This window comes from Panulirus ornatus, chromosome 62 (genome assembly GCF_036320965.1).
Source record: "Panulirus ornatus isolate Po-2019 chromosome 62, ASM3632096v1, whole genome shotgun sequence".
NCBI lineage: Eukaryota > Metazoa > Arthropoda > Malacostraca > Decapoda > Palinuridae > Panulirus > Panulirus ornatus.
Window position 1 is genome coordinate 9,796,487 of NC_092285.1, and position 27,594 is coordinate 9,824,080.

Here is a 27,594-nt window from a genome sequence, read left to right on the forward strand (position 1 = left end):
ATTGCCAGCCTTCCACCTGACTGATTACAATTACATGATTAAAAGCTTTGAGTTAGAGTTACAGACGCCCACTCTCCACCTCCCAGCCTCTCATCTTCATCCAAGCTTATTTTTCTTCCTATAGCCATTTTCATCCTCCATTATCATCTAATGCTGCTATCTATCTATTTATCTACTTATCTACTCAGTCTCATGATGAGAGTAGATTGCAAAGTTCATGATCTACATGAACTCTTCAACTTCCTTCTCTACCCTTGAGGTGAACTTTTTTGAACTTATGGTCTAAGGAATGGCTGGTCGAGAGGAAGAGTTTATTTTCGTGTTCAGTGAGAGGAATGAAAATGATTACGATTTTCATTACTGAATTGCGACGTCGAGAAACAGACAGACGCTTGTATGGGTAAATGATAGGTTATCTTAAACTTGTATGGGTAAATGATATGTTATCTTACACTTGTATGGGTAAATATTTGTTATCTTTCACTTGTATGGGTTCATGATATGGGTTATCTTACACTTGTATGGGTAAATATGTGTTATCTTACACTTGTATGGGTAAATATGTGTTATCTTACACTTGTATGGGTTCATGATATGGGTTATCTTACACTTGTATGGGTTCATGATATGGGTTATCTTACACTTGTATGGGTTCATGATATGGGTTATCTTACACTTGTATGGGTAAATATGTGTTATCTTACACTTGTATGGGTAAACGATGTGTTGTCTTACACTTGTATGGGTAAATGTGTGTTATCTTATACTTGTATGGGTTCATGATATGGGTTATCTTACTCTTGGATGGGTTCATGATATGGGTTATCTTACATTTGTATGGGTAAATATGTGTTATCTTACACTTGTATGGGTAAATGAAATGGGTTGTCTTACACTTGGATGGGTAAATGATATGTTATCTTACACTTGTATGGGTAAACGATATGGGTTATCTTACACTTGGATGGGTTCATGATATGGGTTATCTTACACTTGTATGGGTAAATATGTGTTATCTTACACTTGTATGGGTAAATGATATGGGTTATCTTACACTTGGATGGGTTCATGATATGGGTTATCTTACACTTGTATGGGTAAATATGTTATCTTGCACTTGTATGGGTAAATGATATGGGTTAGCTTACACTTGTATGGGTAAATATGTGTTATCTTACACTTGTAGGGGTAAATGATATGGGTTATCTTACACTTGTAGGGGTAAATGATATGGGTTATCTTACACTTGTAGGGGTAAATGATATGGGTTATCTTACACTTGTAGGGGTAAATGATATGAATCATCTATACAGAGACTAGACCTTTCCCTCCCATATGACCTTTGACCCCTAATAACCCACCCATTCGTTAACGCATGACAATGCTAAAGTCATGAAGTATATGCATGCAGAATTGGAAACTTTTCCCCTGTACCTTGCGACACTAAAAAGAAAAATGAAAAGTTTCTAGTAAATCCTAAAGTATATTTACTCCAGTCAGCTACAGTAGTATACTATTATGAACTAAAACATATTCTGTATATCCTCGCCAATTACAGTGAGCCTCAAGATCTATATGTGTATTTTCCTGTAATACGCCTTTGGTCACATTGTCCTAATTGTATACAGCAAAGGATCCGAGATTAATTCAAATGGGAGGACACAGGATCAAAACCCAAATTGATGCTTATAAGATCTATATGTGTATTTTCCTGTAATATGCCTTTGGTCACATTGTCCTAATTGTATACAGCAAAGGATAGGAAATGTATTCAAATGGGAGGACACGGGATCGAAACCCAAATTGATGCTTATAAGATCTTGATCCTTATAAGATCTATATGTGTATTTTCCTGTAATATGCCTTTGGTCACATTGTCCTACTTGTATACAGCAAAGGATCCGAAATGTATTCAAATGGGAGGACACAGGATCGAAACCCAAATTGATGGATACAGATGAAAAAAAAAGAAAAAAAGAAAACATCAGCGAGTGACCCCTGAGGTTTCGGCTTGGCTTTGAAGGATCATTGGTACGAAAAAATAGAAAAAAAAGAAATTTGAATATTAATAAGAGAAGACTGAAAGACAAATATTTGAACAGACCTAACTTAAAAGAAAACAGAGTGGCTCATAAGTCCTCTCTCGCCATCTGAGAGTCTTTGATGATAACTGTGTTGGTTTTATGTCGTCATTGCTCGCCACACTGTTCCCCTTGAGCGGGACGGTACGACACTACGATGGTACGACCCTTGAGCACGACGGTGCGACCCTTGAGCACGACGGTACGACCTTTAGTACGATGGTGCGACTCTTGAGCACGACGGTACGACCCTTAGTACGATGGTGCGACTCTTGAGCACGACGGTACGACCTTATGATGGTGCGACCCTTGAGCACGACAGTACGACCCTTAGTACGATGGTGCGACCCTTGAGCACGACGGTACGGCCCTTGAGCACGACGGTACGACCCTTAGTACGACGGTGCGACCCTTGAGCACGACGGTACGACCCTAAGTACGATGGTGCTACCCTTGAGAACGACGGTACGACCCTGGAACACGACGGTACGACCCTTGAGCACGATGATACGACCCTAAGTACGATGGTGCGACCCTTGAACACGACGGTACCGTCGTACTCACGGTCGTACCGTCGTGGGGTCGCACCGTCGTACTCATGGTCGTACCGTCGTGGGGTCGTACCGACGTACTCATGGTCGTACTGTCGTGGTGAAGGGAGGGGGTTGGGGGGTGGGGGTGGATGAGAGAGGTCAACATTAAGGGCGTGGCAAGGGGTACTTCGTATCTAGGATGTGGCGCAACACTATCTGTCTCCAGCGACCCAGACCATCCACATGGGTGGGGGCGGGGGCGCGCGCGCGCTGCTCTCTCTCTCTCTCTCTCTCTCTCTCTCTCTCTCTCTCTCTCTCTCTCTCTCTCTCTCTCTCACAGTACGTACCTCACATGACTGGACCAAGTCAGGTCAAACACTGACTTACCTGAGCACGTCACAGGTCATGTCTGGGGTGTCACACACGAGGGGTGTAACCCCCCAGATACTTCTCTGGGGTCACACACGAGGGGGTAACCTTCCACATACCTCTCTGGGGTCACACAGGAGGAGGTAACCCCCAGATACCTCTCTGGGGTCACACACGAGGGGGTAACCTCTTAAATACCTCTCTGGGGTCACACACAAGGAGGTAATCCCCCAGATACCTCTCTGGGGATCACACACGAGGGGGGTAACCTCTTAAATACCTCTCTGAGGTCACACACAAGGGGGTAACCCCCAGATACCTCAGATACCCAGATAACCCCCAGAAGCACCCACCAACCACTCTCGCTAACCTCTCTACATCTCATTCACTCACCTCTCTCATCTCTCACTATCATTGCTTCCCCTTCCCGAGCGCTTCTGTCCCCTAAAAGAAACCTAACCTTCAAGATACCTCTCTGGGGTCATACACGAGGAGGTAACCCCCCCAGATATCTCTCTGGGGTCACATACGAGGGGGTAACCTCTTAAATACCTCTCTGGGGTCACACACGAGGGGTTAACCTCCCACATACCTCTCTGGGGGTCACACATGAGAGGGGTAACCCCCCACATACCTCTCTGGGGGTCACACACGAGAGGGGTAACCCCCCACATACCTCTCTGGGGTCACACACGATGGGATAACCTCATAAATATCTCTCTGGGGTCACACGGTGGCACACGGGCAAACTGGAATTACGTTTATAAGGTTTTACCAAGTATGGTTATTAAGGCACAACCAGTCTTCTGGTGGCTACCATTGTGACCGTTCGTTCTGGTAGCTGCCACTGTGGCCCTTCTTTATGGTAGCTACCATTGTGGCCCTTTATGGTAACTACCATTGTGGCCCTTCCTATTAGTAGCTACCATTGTGGCCCTTCCTTATGGTAGCTATCATTGTGGCCCTTCCTTATGGTAGCTACCATTGTGGCCCTTCCTTATGGTAGTTACCATTGTGGCCCTTCCTTATGGTAGCTACCATTGTGGCCCTTCCTTATGGTAGCTACCATTGTGGCCCTTCCTATTAGTAGCTACCATTGTGGCCCTTCCTATTAGTAGCTACCATTATGGCCCTTCCTATTAGTAGCTACCATTATGGCCCTTCCTATTAGTAGCTACCATTATGGCCCTTCCTATTAGTAGCTACCATTGTGGCCCTTCCTATTAGTAGCTACCATTATGGCCCTTCCTATTAGTAGCTACCATTGTGGCCCTTCCTATTAGTAGCTACCGTTGTGGCCCTTCCTATTAGTAGGTACCGTTGTGGCCCTTCCTATTAGTAGGTACCGTTGTGGCCCTTCCTATTAGTAGGTACCGTTGTGGCCCTTCCTATTAGTAGGTACCGTTGTGGCCCTTCCTATTAGTAGCTACTATTGTGGCCCTTCCTATTAATAGGTACTGTTGTGGCCCTTCCTATTAATAGGTACTGTTGTGGCCCTTCCTTCTAGTAGCTACTATTGTGGCCCTTCCTATTAATAGGTACCGTTGTGGCCCTTCCTTCTAGTATGGTACCTCCTGCTTGGAGAACCCATGGTAGCACCTTTCTCTAGCTTCCCCCGCCCCTCCCACCCCCTTTGGTGGCACTTAATACTGGGGCCTTTAATACTTTTACTGGCATTCCCCTCCCCAGTAGTCGACCTTGCCAAACGACCTCCTTGTGGTAACCCCCATACCAGCGCCTCGTTCGAGTTACCCTAATGTCATTACTACCCCTACCCCCCCGGGCCCCCCCCCCCTTCGTGGTGCTCCTATTGGTACTTCGTGATGGTGCCTCACCCACCCCCCCCCCCGACTCACCCCCAGTAGTACTACTATTACCCCCTCCCCTACCCCCCCTCCTCCCCCAGACACAAGCAATGTGCTCACGCTCTAGAGCACAAAGCGTACATTAATACCATGGACATCTGCCTAACCCCCCGCTCACCCAGACAAAAATAAAGGTTATGATTTTCTTGTGTACATAACCTTGAGTCTGACGGAGGAAATGTACATTCCTCAAGATTACAACCCTCTTTCTCCTGGCCTCTTGTCTTATGATATTAATAAAACTGATGTTTTGTACACAGTTGTTTATGTCTTATATACAAGGTGTTCATCTGGTTATTAGTTCATCTCTTGAGTAAGTGTATATATTGTTTATCTTTTTTCCCTGTATAGGGTGTACATCTTATTTGTTTATCTCTCTACTGTATAGGGTGTACATCTTGTTATTTCTTCATCTCCTTCCTGTATAGGGTGTACGTCTTGTAATTTCTTCATCTCCTTCCAGTATAGAGTGTACATCTTATTTCTTCATCTCTCTCCTGTATAGAGTGTACATCTTGTTACTTCATCTCTTTCCTGTATAGGGTGTACATCTTATTTCTTCATCTCTCTCCTGTATAGGGTGTACATCTTGTTACTTCATCTCTTTCCTGTATAGGGTGTACATCTTATTTCTTCATCTCTCTCCTGTATAGGGTGTACATCTTGTTACTTCATCTCTTTCCTGTATAGGGTGTACATCTTGTTATTTCTTCATCTCTCTCCTGTATAGGGTGTGCATCTTATTTCTTCATTTCTATTCCGTATAGGGTGTACATCTTGTTATTTCTTCGTCTCTATCCTGTACAGGGTGTACATCCTACTTACCAGTTCATATAGTACCCTACTTAGTTTCATATAGTACCCTATATACTTGTTCATATAGTGATTTACTTATAGGTTCACCTTTTCTCATTCGTTGTACTGTCACCCTATACTAATTCATGTGTAGTTGGGTTTTCCTAGTGGGGTAGTTCAAGGGGGCACCAGCAGGGGGTACATCAAGGATTAATGTGCTTCGTATGACCTGGGAAATGAGGTCAGGTCATCGTTAAGGAGGGAATAAAAGGCTCAGGTAATTAGGTCAATGAGGTCCTTACTTAGTGGGAGGTGGATATGTAGAGCAACTTGAACAAGATATATATCTCCACTGAAGGTGACTACATATTAATCCACTCAAGTGGTCGGTGATTAATGGTTATGACTTATGATTGGTGGCTTTAGGGGGTGTTTGTGTGGTTCATGGCAAACCATGGTAGAACTCGTGCCTTAGGGGTGATGATGGTCCTACGACACTAGGGTGTTGATGGTCCTACATAGACGCACATACACGTAAATATACATATATGTAGATACATAAATATATACATACACATTTATATACTCATGTATGTAATCATTCTTGCTCGCCTTCATCCATTTCCGGCGCCACCCCGCCTCACAGGAAACAGCATAAATGGATGAATGTAAAGAAAAAATATATATATATATACATTCTCTTCTCCCCCAACACCCAATCGCCGTCCCCTGCATCAGCGAGGTAGCGCCAGGTAAACAGACAAAGCAAGACCACATCCGCTCATTTCCATTCTCCAGCTGTCATGTGTAATGCACCGAAACCACAGCTCCCTATCCACAGCCAGGCCCCATAGGCCTCTCCATGGTTTACCCAGGACGTTTCACATGCCCTGGCTCAGTCCAGCGTCAGCACGTCGACCCCAGTATACCATATCATTTCAGTTCACTCTATTACTTGCATGCCTTTTATCCTCCTGCATGTTCAGGCCCAGATCACTCAAAATCTTTTTCACTCCATCTTTCCACCTTCAATTTGCTCTCCCACTTCTCCTCGTTCCCTCCACCTCTAACACATATATCCTCTTGGTCAATCTTTCCTCACTCATTCTCTCCATATGTCCAAACCATTTCAACACACCATCTCCAGTTCTCTCAACCACACACTTTTTATTACCACACATCTCTCTTACCCTTTCATTACTTACGCGATCAAACCACCTCACACCACATATTGTCCTCAAACATCTCATTTCCAACACATCCACCCTCCTCCCTCACTGCTCTATCCATAGCCCACGCCTCGCAACCATATAATATTGTTGGAACTACTATTCCTTCAAACATACCCATTTTTGCTCTCCGAGATAATATTCTCTGCTTCACAAAACACTCGCCTTTATCCTCTTTGCCTTTGTACTATGGCACTATGCATGCATTCCGCCAATCCTCAGGCACTTTCCCATGATCAATACATACACTGAATATCCATACCAACCAATCAACAATACAGTCATCCCCCTTTCTTAATAAATTCAACTGCAATGCTGCCCAAACCCGCTAACACAAGGAGTATAATTAAACCTCAAATACTTTATACCCAAGCCTACAATGCTGAGCAAGGAGTATAATTAAACCTTAGATGCTTTAGACTCGAAGCCTATAATGCTTAGCAAGGAGTATAATTAAACCTTAAATACCATATACCCAAGCCTACGATGGTTAACAAGGAGTATAATTAAACCTTAGATGCTTTTAGACTCGAGCCTAACCTTATAGCTAATATCAAAGCTTAGCAAACAGTATAATTCAAAGAGCAGTCAGTATAATTAAACTGAGATTATTCAGACTCCACCTACCCGAACGAGCCAGCCAGCCATCAGTATGATAAAAAAAAAAGTGTGTGATTATTTTTTTTTTTTCAAGATTCGGCCTAGCCATATTGGAATTTACTTGTCGGGGTTGGAACCTCTCCTGATCCGGGTGTGAGTTAAACAGGCCCCTTCTCGCCACCCCCATATACGGCAGACTGCTTACCCTTAGCTTGAGTGAGGCTTTTCCGCTAAGTTCTTCTGCTACACTTGAGACCACAGCTGCGGTAAGTGAGCCTAGCCCTGCGTCACAGGTCTCCCGGGGGGCTATTTTTCTTCTTCTTTTTTTCTCTTAATAATCACGTCTTAACAAGGGGGAACTAAACTACTTGGACGGTAACTATTCATTGTTTTGGTCTGAGGCCCCGACATGGAGATTTGGCTTGGCTGGATGTGACCACGTACACTTGCTTCCAGGGTTTTTTGGAACCAGATGCATTGGTTCCAGATCCTATTCCAGGCTCATTCTTCACGCCTAAAGTACAAGACACTCACCCCTAGTATCGCGCCCTGTTGAAAAGTCGTTCGTTCTATTTCCTAATCTTGTGCAAAGAAAGATAAGATCTTTTCTCGGCTGCTTACTAACCCCCCACCTCTCTCTCTCTCTCTCTCTCTCTCTCTCTCTCTCTCTCTCTCTCTCTCTCTCTCTCTCTCTCTCTCTCTCTCTCTCTCTCTCTCTCCAGGATGCCGCACGTTCACTCGCGTCTTTCATTCATGAATGACTAAATTCCTTGCATAAGTTGTTTTTCCCCCTTTCTCCTTCCTCTCACAGCATTCTTCTCCAACTGTTCCATTTCATGTAGACTTTCCCTTGTCGAACAAAAGATGGGACAGCCTAGGTCTGTGAATGAAGGAAACAGTAATGTTTTATTTATATATATATATTTCCTAAGTTAACTAGTTTTCTTAACCATTCCTTATTTGAATTTTCAGTGTTCTTCTCCTTAACAATAAGAGGGTTCACTCAAACCAGAGGAGTGCTAACTCGAGCCAGCTCAATTTCAAGGATATCTCCATAATTCTTATATGAATACCTTATACCTAAATAACTACTAATATACCTAAATGACTACTACTTTAATGACCACACCTGACCATCTTAAACGACATTTTCTCCAACATTCATTGGATTTTACCAGACCCTCCCTTTAAACCCAGGTTTTCAAACACTATAGATATCACTGACTGAATATAAGATGTAAACAACCACATTAGTCTTAATTTGGACTCTAGCACCCCGAAATGTTGGGTTCTTATAAACTTCATGTAGGCAATCTTATATATGATGAAAAAGTAAATTCTATGAATGTGCTATAGGGGGGGGGGGTCATCATCAGCGAAAATATTTTTCTCATTACCTTCAATAGTGTTGACTTATGATTAATCTGTAAGGGTTGTCGAATATATTGTTATTCCTTTTTTTGGAAAATCAGAATTGATTTGACCTGCTAGTCTGTGAATATTAGAAAAATGTATAAACACTGACTGCATGACAGTTTTAGAATAACTGGACGTAATTGAAGACAGAAACAAGGTATTTGTTTTTCTAAAATGAAGTGTTAGATAGCATTTATCACAGTGGTTCTTGAACTTTTTATGTCCCCTCTCAGTATAGTCCTAGACACCGCTCCCCCTTTTCTACCCTTTCAAGTGCTATTAAACAATATTAAGTCAATTCTATATCAGTATACAGTACTTAATTGCTTAAGTGGGATTAATGCAGTGGATCTTTATGCTTATAAACTTGTTTACTTGAGTTTGAGTTTTGGGATGAATGGAAGAGGGTTTTCTGCTTCAGTAGTTTTTGGTTTATTTTATCATCTTTATCCACTTAGTTTCAATGAAACAACTGAAAAATAGTAAGTACTATTAAATATTAATCACTTCCATAGCAGTAATCCATAGAAATCAGAAATGATCCATTACACTGAAACCAAAGATTGTCTTACTTTTTAAAACAGTTACTGAATGCATTAGTACAAGATGAATAACTTTTATGTTTATTCTGCTCGTATATTTGATAATCCTCATGCAATTTAAGTGAACAGAGTCATTGGAAAACTGAAGAAAGTAAGTACATTTAAAACCAAACGTTTTCCCACATAGGTTGACTTTGGTGGTCGGGTAGTGCTTATTAATGAGGTGGTGACTCTTTTGACTGCCTACTCTACTAGCATTTGGTGTCGTCTGGTTGCCAAGGGCACATCGGAGATGACCCTCCACATCTAACTTGTATCCTTGCTTAGTTTCTGATTAACCAATGCTGAAAAACCTACTTTACATAGTAGGTTAGTAGGTGAAAACGGGACAGTGACTTTTAAGACTATCAACTTGGTAAGTAGATGAAAACGGGACAGTGACTTTTAGGACTGGTAACTCGGTAAGTAGATGAAAACGGGACTGACTTTCAGGACTGCTAACTGGGTAAGTAGATGAAAACGGGACAGTGACTTTTAGGACTGGTAACTCGGTAAGTAGATGAAAACGAGACAATGACTTTTAGGACAGACTGGCTTATTTTTTTTTTTCTTTTTTTTGGTCAAATGAGAGATCCTTCACCTAAAACTTATTTAGGACAATCAAAATTAAATTTCAGTTCAAGAAATACTTTTTGCATAGCTTCAGGGTCATCCTCAACCTTCCCTAGAAAAGTTTATATTTAAAAACTGGGTGTCGCTTATGTTAGGAAAATAGTGATTGAAATTCGTTATCCAGTGTTTCAAGGAGATCCTCAATTTCTGCTTTTTCATTTTTTTTTTTAGCTCGCCACAGTGAAAAATTTCTCGTCTTTCGCGATTTCATCCATGCGAGGAAAGGATGCTGTGTTGTTCTTATATATTTGCAACATCTCTACAGCTGCAGCTTCCCCAATGAATGTATTAAATGCATCACAGTGGCCAATCATTGTAGTCTCTCTTCCTTGTAGCTTCAGGGTCAAGCCATTTAAGACTTGAAAAACATATATATATCTGCTAAGTAAACCTAGGAAAAGTTAAACTCGCCAGATCTAAAGCTGGTGAGGTATCGTCTTTCCCTTAAGTTTCAAGAAACTTTTATTTCTTCTCGTTCATACCAGCGCCCCAACATATTGTTGCCCCTTTGTGAGCCAGCGTACATTAGTGTGAAACACAAAAAAAAAAAGCAAATGTTTTATTATGCTCTTGTTCCCCCTTAAATCGTGCCAAAGCTGTGCAAACAGTCCATGTATTGAGGGCACTGTATGTTGCAATTTACAATCTTGACCATGAGTTTCCCAATGTTCTAGGAGTTGTGGGAGTCGAGTCTGTGCTTCCAAGTTTGGCGGTGTATGAAGCAGTGTGAGGCAATTGCAGATGGCAATCTTCTCTTTCACTCTGCTAAGTAAAGAAATGGAAACTTCAATGAAGATATCATCAGCTGTTGTTCTAGTCTCTAAAGGGAAACAATACAATAGATTCTTTTCATGGGAATCGTGAGTAAAACCAATAACTGAAGAGCATTAAGCTACATCTGTGGCCTAGTCACATTAGAAGGCAAAGACTAAAGAAGATTTTTCACCTTCTCCACCACTTGAGTTTATATGTCTTCTGCCAATTCAACCATCCGAAGTGTTACTGTGGAATCGCCTAATGAAATCGTAGCCTAATTTCTCTTAACTATCATCTAGAAGTAGCAGTTTGGCACATGTTAAAATGCATATCAAGTATTGTAGGCTAGACTGGAATTATATTTACTGAGCATACAAAAACACGAAATATTTCAAATTCAGCAAATGAGAAAAGAAATATGAATAATCAATAAAGCTGAAGTACTCAATTTACGCACTAGTTGAAATAATGTTATAACTAACCATGAACTCTTATGCTGTGTTGACTGGCGTCCTGTTTGTTTGTTGGGTTTAACGGCCATTTACCGATGGTCATTAGGCCTGAGTGGGAGGGATGATCAGGTGGATAAAAGACGCGTTTAGTTCCTCTTGCTTGTACAGAAGTAGGGGGATAGGGAAGATGAACATACGGGTACATAAGTTTATCTCCTGACCAAATCTTTTTTTTTTTTTTTCTCCACCCCAACCCCTTCCCCCCATTGAATTTGCTGGCGACCTCCTTTGGGGGCGCGTGCGCGCCCCCGCCCCCCTTTTTAAGAACCACTGATCTATCAATTCTTAAGTGTAGGAGAACATTACCCACATCAATTTTTCTTTAGAATATTCTCATGTTAACACGCGTTTCAGTTTGTCCTGAGACTTGAGGAGTGATGGTAAATGTATCCTGTGAAAAATTATCATTTTTTTTTATTGTGTTCATATAATTCATGGGTTAACTTAGATCTCCTATGAAAAATAGATATTATCAATATTTGCTCGTGGTGGGTTTGCGCTTGTCTCGCGTCATATGTCGTACGCCAATCAGCTGATGGGAATAGTAAACAAACAGTTGAGGTTTCGAGTCGCTTGGTCAATCTGTCGCGAATAATGACGGATGTGGAGCTCAAGAACAGAGGAAACAAGCTCTTCTCTGTCAGGAAGTTTGACGAAGCAATTAAGTGTTACACAGATGCAATTGTGAGTGAAATATGACTTGATCTTTCCCCCCTAAATATTTCGCCTCTCGGAGAACACTTTTAAGAAATGTGTCGTGGCCTCATTATTCTTATAGTTGAGGAAAACGTTGCCTTTCATGATTGTATACGTTGATTCCAATCATATTGATCCACTGGACTTGAGGATTTGTGATAGTGCTAGGTGGGGAAGGAATGGTGGGCTCGTACAGCAGACGTGGGACAGTCCACCAATATTATTTCTTATTTGATTCATGTTGCAGTTTTATGTGAATGGAGAGACCTCGTGTGGTAATGGATATGTTTCTTTAAATGGAGCCAATGTGAAGGATTGTTGTAATCCATACATTGGACTATGAATATTATCTTTTGGGTGACCCACAGACAAAGGGTTTGTATATCAAACTCTAAAACGAGATGGTAATGTAATTTTGATGTCTATGAATAAGTTTCGTGATTTTGGGTTATGATATTAGGCATTTGAAGAATTAAAGGGGAAAAGGATCACAATCTGGAGTCCTTGTGAAATCTCGGTGATATTTTCCCATACGAAGTGGTTCCATGGTTGGCATTATTCATTTCTCCCGGGGATAGGGTAGAAAGACCACTGCCCACACCTCCTGCAGAGCTTAATTAATTAACAGGAGCGGGGGGTAGAGAGATACAGGGCAGAGGAGCTAGGTAAGGATTTTTTCTTCCGAGGGTAAATTGTCTGTTCTCAATGCTACCTCTCTCGCTAGAGAAATAGCATGCACATATGACTGAAAGATGATTTTGTTTTATAACCTTATTAATCATGGCATTATGCGCTTTAGGCTGACATGCAATATGAACAAACATATTAAAAGAATAGGCGTTCTTTGCTCATTCTCGTTTCCTTGGGAGGGGGTGTCAGATTAGGCTTTTATAGCTTCTATTGATTTTTAGATGTATTTCAACTGTTTTTACATTATTCAACCAACATTTTTCATAATCTTCGTAACCCTCCCTTCTCTCAGGTTATATTCTTTTCTATAGGATAAGACAGGAGAGTAAGAATAACCACCTGCAAGTCTTACTGTATATTTGACACTGTAATATTGCAGATGACACTAAAACAAATAATTGCCTTATTTTTTTTTTAGCGAGACACATCAGAATGTGTCTTTCACAGACCCATTCTAACATGTTAGGATCATAAGAATTTATTGATTTTTCACAGATGGTACTAAAGAATATATAGTACCAAATTGGAGGTGGAAGGATGGAGTGAAAAAGATTTTGAGCAATCGGGTCATGAACATGCTGGAGGGTGAAAGGTGTGCAAGAAATAAGAGTGAATTGGAACGATGTGGTATATCGGGATCGACATGCTGTCAGTGGATTGATCAGGGCATGTGAAGCGTCTGGGGTAAACCACGGAAAGTTTTGTTGGGCCTGGATGTGGAAAGGGAGCTGTCGTTTCGGTGCATTGTACATGACAGCCAGAGACTGAGCGTGAACGAATGTGGCCTTTGTTGTCTTTTCCTAGTGCTACCTCGCGTGTATGCAGGGGGAGAGGGATGTCATTTCATGTGTGACGGGATGGCGACGGGAATGAATGAAGGCAGCAAGTATGAATAATGTACATGTGTATATATGTATATTTCTGTGTACTTATATATATGTATACGTTGAAATGTATAGGTATGTATATGTGCATGTGTGGACATGTATGTATATGTGCATGTGTGGACATGTATGTATATGCATGTGTATGTGGGTGGGTTGGGCCATTCTTTTGTCTGTTTCCTTGCGCTACCTCGCTAACGCGGGAGACAGCAATGAAGTATAATAAGATAAATAAAAAATTATTTTATTTTTGCACCTCCAGTCTCTGGGAGAGAGTCCTACATCCCTTCTACCAGATATTTCTCCCCTCAATTATTGTTTCATATTTCCTGCTTTTATTCCTGTCATATTAGGGAGAACATATCAAGCCATAAAAGTCTTCTTTTCCCCTAAATCATTTTCCACTTTCATTTTTGTTTGGAATCACCAAAGAGCTGTTCTTCCTGAATTCAAACACACCTTCATAAGAAGAAGCAACCAAAAACCCAGTAGTTGTACTTTCCATAAGAAGAGGTTATGCAATCACTTACTTTATTGAGTAATAGTTTGTATCATCATCAGTGGACAAAAAGAGGGACTGTCTTATTGAGGAACTTCTCACTTCAAAGGAGTTCAACATTTCCAAGATACTGAATGTATAATGGTCTTGAAGCTTCAGGAGTGCCATAAAAGGTGTAAAGGGTTATATGATTAAGGCATTGCATTTCCAGGATGTAGATGTGCTTATTCAAACAGTGTTTCTGCTATATGAGAAAAAAGGTCAAAGAATATCATATTTTTTACGTGGCTGCAATGGGACTCCTAATAATTTTCAATCTGTTTCAGTCAAAGAAACCCTCAGTTGCTGTGTACTATACAAATAGAGCATTATGCAACTTAAAACTCAAACGATGGGAGTTAGTATGTCAGGATTGTCGCACAGCCTTGGAAATCGATCCAACATTAGTGAAAGCGCACTTCTTTCTAGGCCAAGCCCTACTTGAAGTGGATAACTTTGATGAAAGCATCAAACACCTACAGAGAGGTAAGTCTTTTACCATGGCTAAATTTCTTCAACTGAATGAGGAGTCTTAGTAACATTTTACCTTTTTGTACACATACTAGTTAGTACTGAGATAAGGCTGTTTTTGTTTCTGTTTCATTGAAAAAGCTTAACAGTTGGAGTATGATTAAAGAGCTATTTGGTGAATATAAATCAAAGAGAAGGGAAGTGTATTTGTCCGTTATTGTGAAACCACTGTTGGCTGGGCTGGTTTATGCACAGACTGGCTTGACACTATGAAATTTCCTACTTCTCGGTCAACTTATTTTTAGATGAGGATGGAGGAAAACTGAAAAAAAACTAAAAATCTGTGTCTTATTTGCACTCATCAGGCTGGGCTGTAGGATGTTATAGATAGTTATGAGTAGGTCTGGAGTGTGTATTACACCCTGCATTGTGCAGAGGGTGTCATGTGAGAATGGAAGAGTCCAGGGTCAATAAAGTCATTTCAGGGCTTCGATGTCAGTAGGGCATTTTTTGGCTGATGTACCATGTTTCTCCTGCTACACAGAGGCTCACAAGGAAGACTTAGCAGCCCTGATTTCATAGACATATGTTATGATTAGACTATATCATGAACCTTCATATTAGACTAATTCTTTTCTCGTGATTTTTAAGAATTTCCAGCCTGCTAGTAATGTTTATTGGCACTTGTTTGGTAGTTTTCTTGGGAAGACACTTTCTGTTGGGCTAATGCTTCAAAGCAGTAACTTATGGCAGCTACTTCAAGTGACTCTGGAAGTATATTCTTAATGCTGGAAAAAAGCATTGGTTATTATATGAAGGTACTTGCCAGTGACACTTGAGTACGCATGGGATATAGTATACAGTAATGGATATTTGAGGAACCAGCTTATATCACATGACATTAAAGAATTACTGCATTTCAAAAATTACAAATTACTTAAACTTGGTACACCACGTAGATTAAAGCACTGAAAACATTGTAAGTGGCATTAGATCTTAAGGGAGTATTAAAACACATAATGAGTGAATACTGCTGAGCAATAGCAATGGCAAAAATAGGTGAGGTGAAACAAAATCTGAATAATGATGGCAATTACAGTTATTTTACTGTGCATGTTTTCCATTTGGTAGAGCATTAAGAGTGCACTGTAAATTACCCTTTGTGGGAACACAAAGACACCTGGAATGTGATGACACAATAGTGAAGAAGATTACAAGGAAGAGTCTGATTCTTGACAACCACCCTCCTTCTCATTGATGCAGTCAAGTCATGGCACTCATTATTTGATCCTCATCACCCAGTGAGCATTATTGGCAGCACCTATCCATGCACAAAGCATGTTGCATTTGGTGGACTGGAACAAAATCGGGCTAGCCAGACTTAAGAAAACTTTTCTGGCAAGTGCCAGATTCTTCAGAAAATTTTACATTGGTTTCCTGAAAAGAAAAATAAGGACCACCGAGAAATTCTGCTTTCTAGGCATCTGTTGCCAGAAATATCACTGCATTTCCATTCTATCATGAGACTATTTTTAGCTGCCAAAAAGTGTACAACAATAGCACTCAACAATATACATATTATTTTTATATAGAACTACAGTGTAGTCAGATTAAGTGCTTGTATTGTAGACATAATATAACATTTGTTTACTAGTATGTTATTATATACATTAATTGATTACAGTGATGTAGTTTACATTCTTCATTTATGAAAATTTATCTGATTCTAAGTTTCTGGATATTTATACACAGGATTATCTCTTATAAGGAAATGTACAGCTACTTCTTATGATTACTTTGGCATTATGTTCTTTCCATTACTCTGTAATTGCAGCACAGGACCTTGCCAAGGAACAGAAGGTTAATTACGGTGATGATATTGCATGTATGATAAGAGTTACTCGTAAGCGTCGCTTTAATGTGGCTGAAGAAAAGAGAATTGCCCAGGAAATTGAACTACAGGTATGATAATTACTTGATCGATTAATTTTGTTTCCAATATTTACCAGTAAGTGGGATGCCAGCTTTACAAATGAAAAAGTATTATATAGCACAGGGCTTTGGTACGACAGAATGGGCAACGGACTTTGAGCATGGAATGTTAGTGTCTCAGTATTGGCAAGCAGTAACCAACTTCTAACTTGCATTGCTGGCCATAATTTATAGAAACTTCTTTTAATAAGAATGAATGCTATTGTTAGAAATAATGTAGATTTTGTTGCCACAAAGAATTCAGAAGCCCCAGAGTTGTGCATAGCTCATAAACTGTTGAAAGTTATGGGACAATTTGCTGTTTAGAGTAGGCATTCTTAAACTTATCTGCTGTGGCCAGTTCATGTAGGAACCAACATTTTTTGTTTAATGTGGTTAATGTGTATACTGTTTGAATTCTTTTACTGGTATTCTCTCTCTTATGGCAAAATATAACACCATTTATGCCTATTGTGGCAACACACCCATTGTTTCTTAAATAACTAAATGCTGCCACTTGAATTTTTCCATTCTCTGGTCATTGTATGCAGAAATGTTAAGGAGGCCTAAATGAGATCTATACCTTCATGCATTGTAATGATTTGTTAAGCTGTGAGACTCATTATTATATATTTTTTATTTTTTTTTATTTTGCTTTGTCGCTGTCTCCCGCGTTAGCGAGGTAGCGCAAGGAAACAGACGAAAGAATGGCCCAATCCACCCACATACATATGTATATACATACACATCCACACACACAAATATACATACCTATACATCTCAATGTACACATGTGTATACACACACAGACATATACATATGTACATATGTACATGATTCATACTGTCTGCCTTTATTTATTCCCATCGCCACCCTGCCACACATGGAATAACCACCCCCTCCCCCCTTATGTGTGCAAGGTAGCGCTAGGAAAAGACAACAAAGGCCCCATTCGTTCACACTCATTCTCTAGCTGTCATGTGATAATGCACCGAAACCACACCTCCCTTTCCACATCCAGGCCCCGCAGAACTTTCCATGGTTTACCCCTGACGCTTCACATGCCCTGGTTCAATCCATTGACAGCACGTCAACCCCGGTATACCACATCGTTCCAATTCACTCCATTCCTTGCACGCCTTTCACCCTCCTGCATGTTCAGGCCCCGATCACTCAAAATCTTTTTCACTCCATCTTTCCACCTCCAGTTTGGTCTCCCACTTTTCCTCGTTCCCACCACCTCTGACACATATATTCTCTTGGTCAATCTTTCTTCACTCATTCTCTCCATGTGACCAAACCATTTCAAAACGCCCTCTTCTGCTCTCTCAACCACACTATTTTTATTTCCACACATCTCTCTTACCCTTACATTACTTACTCGATCAAACCACCTCACACCACACATTGTCCTCAAACATCTCATTTCCAGCACATCCACCCTCCTGTGCACAGCTCTATCCATAGCCCACGCCTTGCAACCATACAACATTGTTGGAACCACTATTCCTTCAAACATACCCATTTTTGCTTTCTGAGATAATGTTCTCGACTTCCAAACATTCTTCAAGGCTCCCAGAATTTTCGCCCCCTCCCCCACCCTATGATTCACTTCCGCTTCCATGGTTCCATCCGCTGCCAGATCCACTCCCAGATATCTAAAATACTTTGCTTCCTTCAGTTTTACTCCATTCAAACTTACCTCCCAATTGAGTTGACCCTCAACCCTACTGTACCTAATAACCTTGCTCTTATTCACATTTACTCTTAACTTTCTTCTTTCACACACTTTACCAAACTCAGTCACCAGCTTCTGCAGTTTCTCACATGAATCAGCCACCAGTGCTGTATCATCAGCAAACAACAACTGACTCACTTCCCAAGCTCTCTCATCCACAACAGACTGCATACTTGCCCCTCTTTCCAAAACTCTTGCATTCACCTCCCTAACAACCCCATCCATAAACAAATTAAACAACCATGGAGACATCACACACCCCTGCCACAAACCTACATTCACTGAGAACCAATCACTTTCCTCTCTTCCTACATGTACACATGCCTTACATCCTCAATAAAAACTTTTCACTGCTTCTAACAACTTGCCTCCCACACCATATATTCTTAATACCTACCACAGAGCATCTCTATCAGCTCTATCATATAACTTCTCCAGCTCCATAAATGCTACATACAAATCCATCTGCTTTTCTAAGTATTTCTCACATACATTCTTCAAAGCAAACACCTGATCCACACATCCTCTACCACTTCTGAAACCACCCTGCTCTTCCCCAATCTGATGCTCTGTAAATGCCTTCACCCTCTCAATCAATACCCTCCCATATAATTTACCAGGAATACTCAACAGACTTGTACCTCTGTAATTTGAGCACTCACTCTTGTCCCCTTTGCCTTTGTACAGTGGCACTATGCAAGCATTCTGCCAATCCTCAGGCACCTCACCATGAATCATACATACATTGAATAACCTTACTAACCAGTCAACAATACAGTCACCCCCTTTTTTAATAAATCCCACTGCAATACCATCCAAACCTGCTGCCTTTCTGGCTTTCATCTTCCGCAAAGCTTTTACTACTACTTCTCTGCTTACCAAATCATTTTCCCTAACCCTCTCACTTTGCACACCACCTCGACCAATGAGTCAATAAATGTTAGTGATGAAACTCTGTAGCGATATGGATAAAAAGAATATATATTTTTTTTTTGTGACATAAATACTGTTGAATATACAGCACATCTCACTTCATTAGCATTAGAGTACCCATGGAGTACCTAATATCCTTGGCAACTGAAAAGCATAAGCAGAAGGACATGTAGCTTATGCAAACAATGTTTCACCTGGTTTATTCGGAAAATATGTTCTACTAAATCATAAAAAACTTATTTATCATTTATCATACTTAACCGCCATCTCCCACATTAGCAAGGTAGCGCAAGGAAATGGCCCAACCCACCCACAAACACATGTATATACATAAATGCCCACACACGCACATATACATACATATACATTTCAATGCATACATACATATACATACACAGGCATATACATATATACACATGTGCATATCCATACTTGCTACCTTCATCCACTCCCATTGCCATCCCACCACACACAAAATAGCATCCCCCCCTCCTCCAGCGAGGCAGTGCCAGGAACAGACAAGAAAAAGGCCATATTTGTTCACCTGTCTCCAGCTGTCATGTATGATGCACCGAAACCACAGCTCCCTTTCAGCATCCAAGCTCCACAAACCTTTCCATGGTTTACCCAAAAAGCTTCACATGCCCTGGTTCAATCCAATGACAACACGGCCACCCCAGTATACCTCGTTGTTCCAGTTTACTCTATTACTTGCACGCCTTTCGCCCTCCTGTATGCTCAGGCCCCGATCGCTCAAAATCTTTTTCACTCCATCCTTAGGACAGGGGAGAAAGAACTCTTCCCACGTATTCCCCGCATGTCATAGAAAGCAACTAAAGGGGGCAGGAGTGGGGGAGGCTGGAAACCCCCCTCCTTGTATTCAAATTTCTAAAAGGGGAAACAGAGAAAATTGTGGGTACATATTTTTAGAATATTTGAGAATATCCCATTCACAGCTGTATAATGGACATTATGACTTCCTCAACAAAAAGGGTTAAACTAAAGTTCAGGATTTGGGAAATTTTGAAAATGCTTTTGAAATTTACATGAAAAGTAAAGCCTTGTATAATTAATTGATTTTTTGCAGACATATCTAAACAGATTGATTTTAGAAGATCGTGATCGGCAAATTGATGAGGTACGAAGGAAGTATGAAGATGATGAGGAAAAATCTCAAGAAGAAGTCATGAGGATAGAGCAGCAAACTGTGAGTGCAAACTTTTATAAAGATGGATCAGTACAGTTTTATCATGATGCACATTATGTAGACTGAGGATGTATGAATCAATTATAGGTTTGTTTAGAAATTGCTTTTGAAACATTTCCATATACATTGAATTCATGCACTCAGGGTGCATTTCAATTGGCACAGATGAAGCCTTTATATTTTTAAGTTATTAGGTAATGTTATCAAACCACCTAGTTTTGCTTAAATGTGTAGTTGCCTGTTGAAGGTCCAGCCTACTCCTAGGTAGCACTCTTGTGAATGTGGATCCATAACTGTCTTTATATTTCTGTCTCACTCTCAAGTGGACTACTGGCATTCTGTCCACAAACATGCAGTCTTCTTGTCATACATAGCACTAGACAAACTTAACTCATGCTGCTCATTCTTTGTAACTCTAGATTTTTCTTTGGTGAGTCCTTCCCTTTGACAAAGTGGTAGGAGCAGTAAATAGAAGTAATAGGAAGGAACATTTAGGCAAGAGCATTAGGTAGAAACTTTAGGTAGAAGTAGTAGGTAGGAGCATTAGTCTGAGGCAGTTAGTAGGAACACTAGGTAGGAGCCTCTGCAAGATACTGCACTAGAGTTGTCCTCTGTCAGTGGCCTATTAAAGATGAGGCACTAAAGGCTAAGAAGTGACACTGGAGTTCATTAATTATGAGACTTTTCTGCCATGGCCACCCAAACTTAAGAGCTCCAATTGGGAACAAGCAACAGGGATATCGATAGATAAACAGATTGATCACAGTCCCTCTTTCTGCCACACCTCCCTTGCTCCGTGGGGATATGATGAGAGGGAGTGCGAATGATTACACCATTTAGTCAGAGCGACAGACAGTTAGATATCATATATGTATGAGTACTTTCCCACATTGTATATTATATTTAAAACATTACTCTTTGTGTCACTGTCACCTATTGGCTAAATCACTTCCCATTGCATATTATGATATAGATAATAATTTTGAATAAATAAATGGTTATTAACAAATTTTTACACAGCATGTGATAGTTATTATGTTGTAACAACTAATTTATTCGTATAAGTATAGAATATATGGGGAGAATGAGTGAGGAAAGGTTGACAAAGAGGATATATGTGTCAGAGGTGGAGGGAACAAGGAGAAGCAGGAGACAAAATTGGAGGTGGAAGGATGGAGTGAAAAAGATGATGAGTGATTGGGGCCTGAACATACAGGAAGGTGAGAGGTGTGCAAGGAATAGAGTGAATTGGAACGATGAAGTACACCGAGGTCGACGTGCTGTCATTGGATTGAACCAGGGCATGTGAAACATCTGGGGTAAACCATGGAAAGATCTGTTTGGCCTGGATGTGGATAGGGAGTTGTGGTTTGAGTGCATTACACATGACAGCTAGAGACTGGGTGTGAGTGAATGTGGCCTTTTTTGTCTGTTTCTCTGGTGCTACCTCTCTGAAGTAAGGGCCAGTGATGCTATTTCCTGTGGGGCAGGGTGGCGCTGGGAGTGGATTGAAGGCAAGCAAGTATGAATATGTGCATGTGTATATATGTATATGTCTGTGTATGTGTAGGTATATGTGTATATGTTGATATGTATGTGTATGTATATGTGCATGTATGGGCATTTATGTATATATATATATATATATATATATATATATATATATATATTTTTTTTTATTTTTTTTTTTGTTGCTGTCTCCTGCGTTTGCGAGGTAGCGCAAGGAAACAGATGAAAGAAATGGCCCAACCCACCCCCATACACATGTATATACATACGTCCACACACGCAAATATACATACCTACACAGCTTTCCATGGTTTACCCCAGACACTTCACATGCCCTGATTCAATCCACTGACAGCACATCAACCCCGGTATACCACATCGATCTAATTCACTCTATTCCTTTGCCCTCCTTTCACCCTCCTGCATGTTCAGGCCCCGATCACACAAAATCTTTTTCACGCCATCTTTCCACCTCCAATTTGGTCTCCCACTTCTCCTCGTTCCCTCCACTTCCGACACATATATCCTCTTGGTCAATCTTTCCTCACTCATTCTCTCCATGTGCCCAAACCATTTCAAAACACCCTCTTCTGCTCTCTCAACCACGCTCTTTTTATTTCCACACATCTCTCTTACCCTTACGTTACTTACTCGATCAAACCACCTCACACCACACATTGTCCTCAAACATCTCATTTCCAGCACATCCATCCTCCTGCGCACAACTCTATCCATAGCCCACGCCTCGCAACCATACAACATTGTTGGAACCACTATTCCTTCAAACATACCCATTTTTGCTTTCCGAGATAATGTTCTCGACTTCCACACATTCTTCAAGGCTCCCAGGATTGTCGCCCCCTCCCCCACCCTATGATCCACTTCCGCTTCCATGGTTCCATCCGCTGCCAGATCCACTCCCAGATATCTAAAACACTTTACTTCCTCCAGTTTTTCTCCATTCAAACTTACCTCCCAATTGACTTGACCCTCAACCCTACTGTACCTAATAACCTTGCACTTATTCACATTTACTCTTAACTTTCTTCTTTCACACACTTTACCAAACTCAGTCACCAGCTTCTGCAGTTTCTCACATGAATCAGCCACCAGCGCTGTATCATCAGCGAACAACAACTGACTCACTTCCCAAGCTCTATCATCCACAACAGACTTCATACTTGCCCCTCTTTCCAAAACTCTTGCATTCACCTCCCTAACAACCCCATCCATAAACAAATTAAACAGCCATGGAGACATCACACACCCCTGCCGCAAACCTACATTCACTGAGAACCAATCACTTTCCTCTCTTCCTACACGTACACATGCCTTACATCCTCGATAAAAACTTTTCACTACTTCTAACAACTTGCCTCCCACACCATATATTCTTAATACCTTCCACAGAGCATCTCTATCAACTCTATCATATGCCTTATCCAGATCCATAAGTGCTACATACAAATCCATCTGCTTTTCTAAGTATTTCTCACATACATTCTTCAAAGCAAACACCTGATCCACACATCCTCTACCACTTCTGAAACCACACTGCTCTTCCCCAATCTGATGCTCTGTATTCGGAAAATATGTTCTACTAAATCATAAAAAACTTATTTATCATTTATCATACTTAACCGCCATCTCCCACATTAGCAAGGTAGCGCAAGGAAATGGCCCAACCCACCCACAAACACATGTATATACATAAATGCCCACACAACGCCGTAATAACAACAAATACATAAATAAACAGTTCAATGCATACATACATATACATACACACATAAACATATATACACAAGAGCATATCCAAACTTGCTGACTTCATCCACTCCCATTGCCATCCCACCACACACAAAATAGCATCCCCCCCCCTCCTCCAGCGAGGCAGTGCCAGGTAACAGACAAGAAAAAGGCCATATTTGTTCACCTGTCTCCAGTGTCATGTATGATGCACCGAAACCACAGCTCCCTTTCAGCATCCAAGCTCCACAAACCTTTCCATGGTTTACCCAAAAAGCTTCACATGCCCTGGTTCAATCCAATGACAACACGGCCACCCCAGTATACCTCGTTGTTCCAGTTTACTCTATTACTTGCACGCCTTTCGCCCTCCTGTATGCTCAGTGCCCGATCGCTCAAAATCTTTTTCACTCCATCCTTAGGACAGGGGAGAAAGAACTCTTTCCCACTATCCCCGCATGGCAGAGAAAGCAACTAAGGGGGCAGGAGTGGGGGAGGCTGGAAACCCCCCTCCTTGTATTCAAATTTCTAAAAGGGGAAACAGAGAAAATTGTGGGTACATATTTTAGAATATTTGAGAATATCCCATTCACAGCTGTATAAATGGACTTATGGACTTCCTCAACAAAAAGGGTAAAACTAAAGTTCAGGATTTGGGAAATTTTGAAATGCTCTTTGAAATTTACATGAAAAGTTAAGCCTTGTAATAATTAAATGTTTTTTGCAGACATATCTAAACAGATTGATTTTAGAAGATCGTGATCGGCAAATTGATGAGTAAGAAGGAAGTATTAAGATGATGAGGAAAAATCTCAAGAAGAAGTCATGAGATAGAGCAGCAAACTGTGAGTGCAAACTTTTATAAAGATGGATCAGAACAGTTTTATCATGATGCACATTATGTAGACTGAGGAATGTATGAATCATTATAGGTTTGTTTAGAAATTGCTTTTGAAACATTTCCATATACATTGAATTCATGCACTCAGGGTGCATTTCAATTGGCACAGATGAAGCCTTTATATTTTTAAGTTATTAGGTAATGTTATCAAACCACCTAGTTTTGCTTAAATGTGTAGTTGCCTGTTGAAGGTCCAGCCTACTCCTAGGTAGCACTCTTGTGAATGTGGATCCATAACTGTCTTTATATTTCTGTCCTCACTCTCAATGGACTACTGGCATTCTGTCCACAAACATGCAGTCTTCTTGTCATACATAGCACTAGACAAACTTAACTCATGCTGCTCATTTTTTAACTCTAGATTTTTCTTTGGTGAGTCCTTCCCTTTGACAAAGTGGTAGGAGCATAAATAGAAGTATAGGAAGGAACATTTAGGCAAGAGCATTAGTAGAAACTTTAGGTAGAAGTAGTAGGTAGAGCAATTAGTCTGATGCAGTTAGTAGAACACTAGGTAGGAGCCTCTGCAAATACTGCACTAGAGTTGTCCTCGTCATGGCCTATTAAAGATGAGGCACTAAAGGCTAAGAAGTGACACTGGAGTTCATTAATTATGCACTTTTCTGCCATGGCCACCCAAACTTAAGAGCTCCAATTTGGAACAAGCAACAGGGAAATCGCTAGCTAAACCGATTTGATCACAGTCCCTCTTCTGCCAGACAACAACATAAATGAGGAGGCGTGATAAAACACCCTGATTTTATTTTAGTTTATATCCCCCTGCTCCGTGGGAATATGATGAGAGGGAGTTGCGAAAGATTACACCATTATAGTCAGAGCGACAGACAGATAGATAATAATACATGTATGAGTAATTTCCCCATTGTATATTATATTTAAAACATTACTCTTTGTGTCACTGTCACCTATTGGCAAAATCACTTCCCATGCATATTATGATGATACAGATATAATTTTGAATAAATAAATGTTATTAAAAATTTTTTACAACAGCATGTGATAGTTATTATGTTGTAACAACTAATTTATTCGAATAAGTATAGAAAATAATGGGAGAATGATGAGGAAAGTTGACAAAGAGGATATAAATGTGTCAGCAGGGGGAGGGAACAAGGAGAAGCAGGAGACAAAATTGGAGGTGGAAAGATGGAGTGAAAAAGATTTTGTGTGATCGGGGCCTGAACATGCAGGAGGGTGAAAGGAGGGCAAGGAATAGAGTGAATTGAACGATGAAGTACACCGAGGTCGACGTGCTGTCATTGGATTGAACCAGGGCATGTGAAACCATCTGGGGTAAACCATGGAAAGATCTGTTTGCCTGGAAGTGGATAGGGAGTTGTATGGGTTTTATGCATTACACATGACAGCTAGAGACTGGGTGTGAGTGAATGTGGCCTTTTTTTGTCTGTTTCCCCTGGTGCTACCTCTCTGAAGTAAGGGCCAGGATGCTATTTCCTGTGGGGCAGGGTGGCGCTGGGAGTGGATTGAAGGCAAGCAAGGTATGAATATGTGCATGTGTAGATATGTATATGTCTGTGTATGTGTAGGAAATATGTGTATATGTTTGATATGTAATGTGTATGTATATGTGCATGTATGGCATTATAAGTATATATATATATATTATATATATATATATATATTTTTTTTTATTTTTTTTTTTGTTGCTGTCTCCTGCGTTTGCGAGGTAGCGCAGGAAACAGATGAAAGAAATGGCCCAACCCACCCCCATACACAAGTAAATACAAAACTCCACACACGCAAATATACATACCTACACAGCTTTCCATGGTTTACCCAGACACTTCACATGGCCCTGATTCAATCCACTGACAGCACATCAACCCCGGTAATACCACATCTATTAATTCACTCTATTCCTTTGCCCTCCTTTCCACCCTCCTGCATGTTCAGGCCCCGATCACACAAAATCTTTTTCACGCCATCTTTCCACCTCCAATTTGGTCTCCCACTTCTCCTCGTTCCCATCCACTTCCGACACATATATCCTCTTGGTCAATCTTTCACTCACTCATTCTCTCCATGTGCCCAAACCATTTCAAAACACCCTCTTCTGCTCTCTCAACCACGCTCTTTTTATTTCCACACATCTCTCTTACCCTTACGTTACTTACTCGATCAAACCACCTCACACCACACATTGTCCTCAAACATCTCATTTCCAGCACATCCATCCTCCTGCGCACAACTCTATCCATAGCCCACGCCTCGCAACCATACAACATTGTTGGAACCACTATTCCTTCAAACATACCCATTTTTGCTTTCCGAGATAATGTTCTCGACTTCCACACATTCTTCAAGGCTCCCAGAATTTTCGCCCCCTCCCCCACCCTATGATCCACTTCCGCTTCCATGGTTCCATCCGCTGCCAGATCCACTCCCAGATATCTAAAACACTTCACTTCCTCCAGTTTTTCTCCATTCAAACTCACCTCCCAATTGACTTGACCCTCAACCCTACTGTACCTAATAACCTTGCACTTATTCACATTTACTCTTAACTTTCTTCTTTCACACACTTTACCAAACTCAGTCACCAGCTTCTGCAGTTTCTCACATGAATCATCCACCAGTGCTGTATCATCAGCAAATAACAACTGACTCACTTCCCAAGCTCTATCATCCACAACAGACTGCATACTTGCCCCTCTTTCCAAAACTCTTGCATTCACCTCCCTAACAACCCCATCCATAAACAAATTAAACAGCCATGGAGACATCACACACCCCTGCCACAAACCTACATTCACTGAGAACCAATCACTTTCCTCTCTTCCTACATGTACACATGCCTTACATCCTCGATAAAAACTTTTCACTACTTCTAACAACTTGCCTCCCACACCATATATTCTTAATACCTTCCACAGAGCATCTCTATCAGCTCTATCATAT

The 27,594-nt window shown here is 40.9% G+C and overlaps 1 protein-coding gene across 2 annotated transcripts in view; it reads left to right on the plus strand.

Moving 5' to 3' along the window:
- STUB1 (STIP1 homology and U-box containing protein 1) overlaps positions 1 to 27,594 on the plus strand; it is a 133,099-nt gene that overhangs the window by 74,595 nt on the left and 30,910 nt on the right. The window contains exons 1-4 of one of the 2 annotated variants that reach the window (XM_071656285.1): positions 11,900 to 12,054; positions 14,466 to 14,664; positions 16,484 to 16,611; positions 20,379 to 20,498. In XM_071656285.1, coding sequence (XP_071512386.1) covers positions 11,965 to 12,054; positions 14,466 to 14,664; positions 16,484 to 16,611; positions 20,379 to 20,498 — 537 coding nt within the window. In that variant the 5' untranslated portion in view covers positions 11,900 to 11,964. Of the gene's footprint in view, positions 1 to 11,899; positions 12,055 to 14,465; positions 14,665 to 16,483; positions 16,612 to 20,378; positions 20,499 to 27,594 lie in introns of those variants that run through there. The other variant, XM_071656286.1, reaches the window with a different exon arrangement.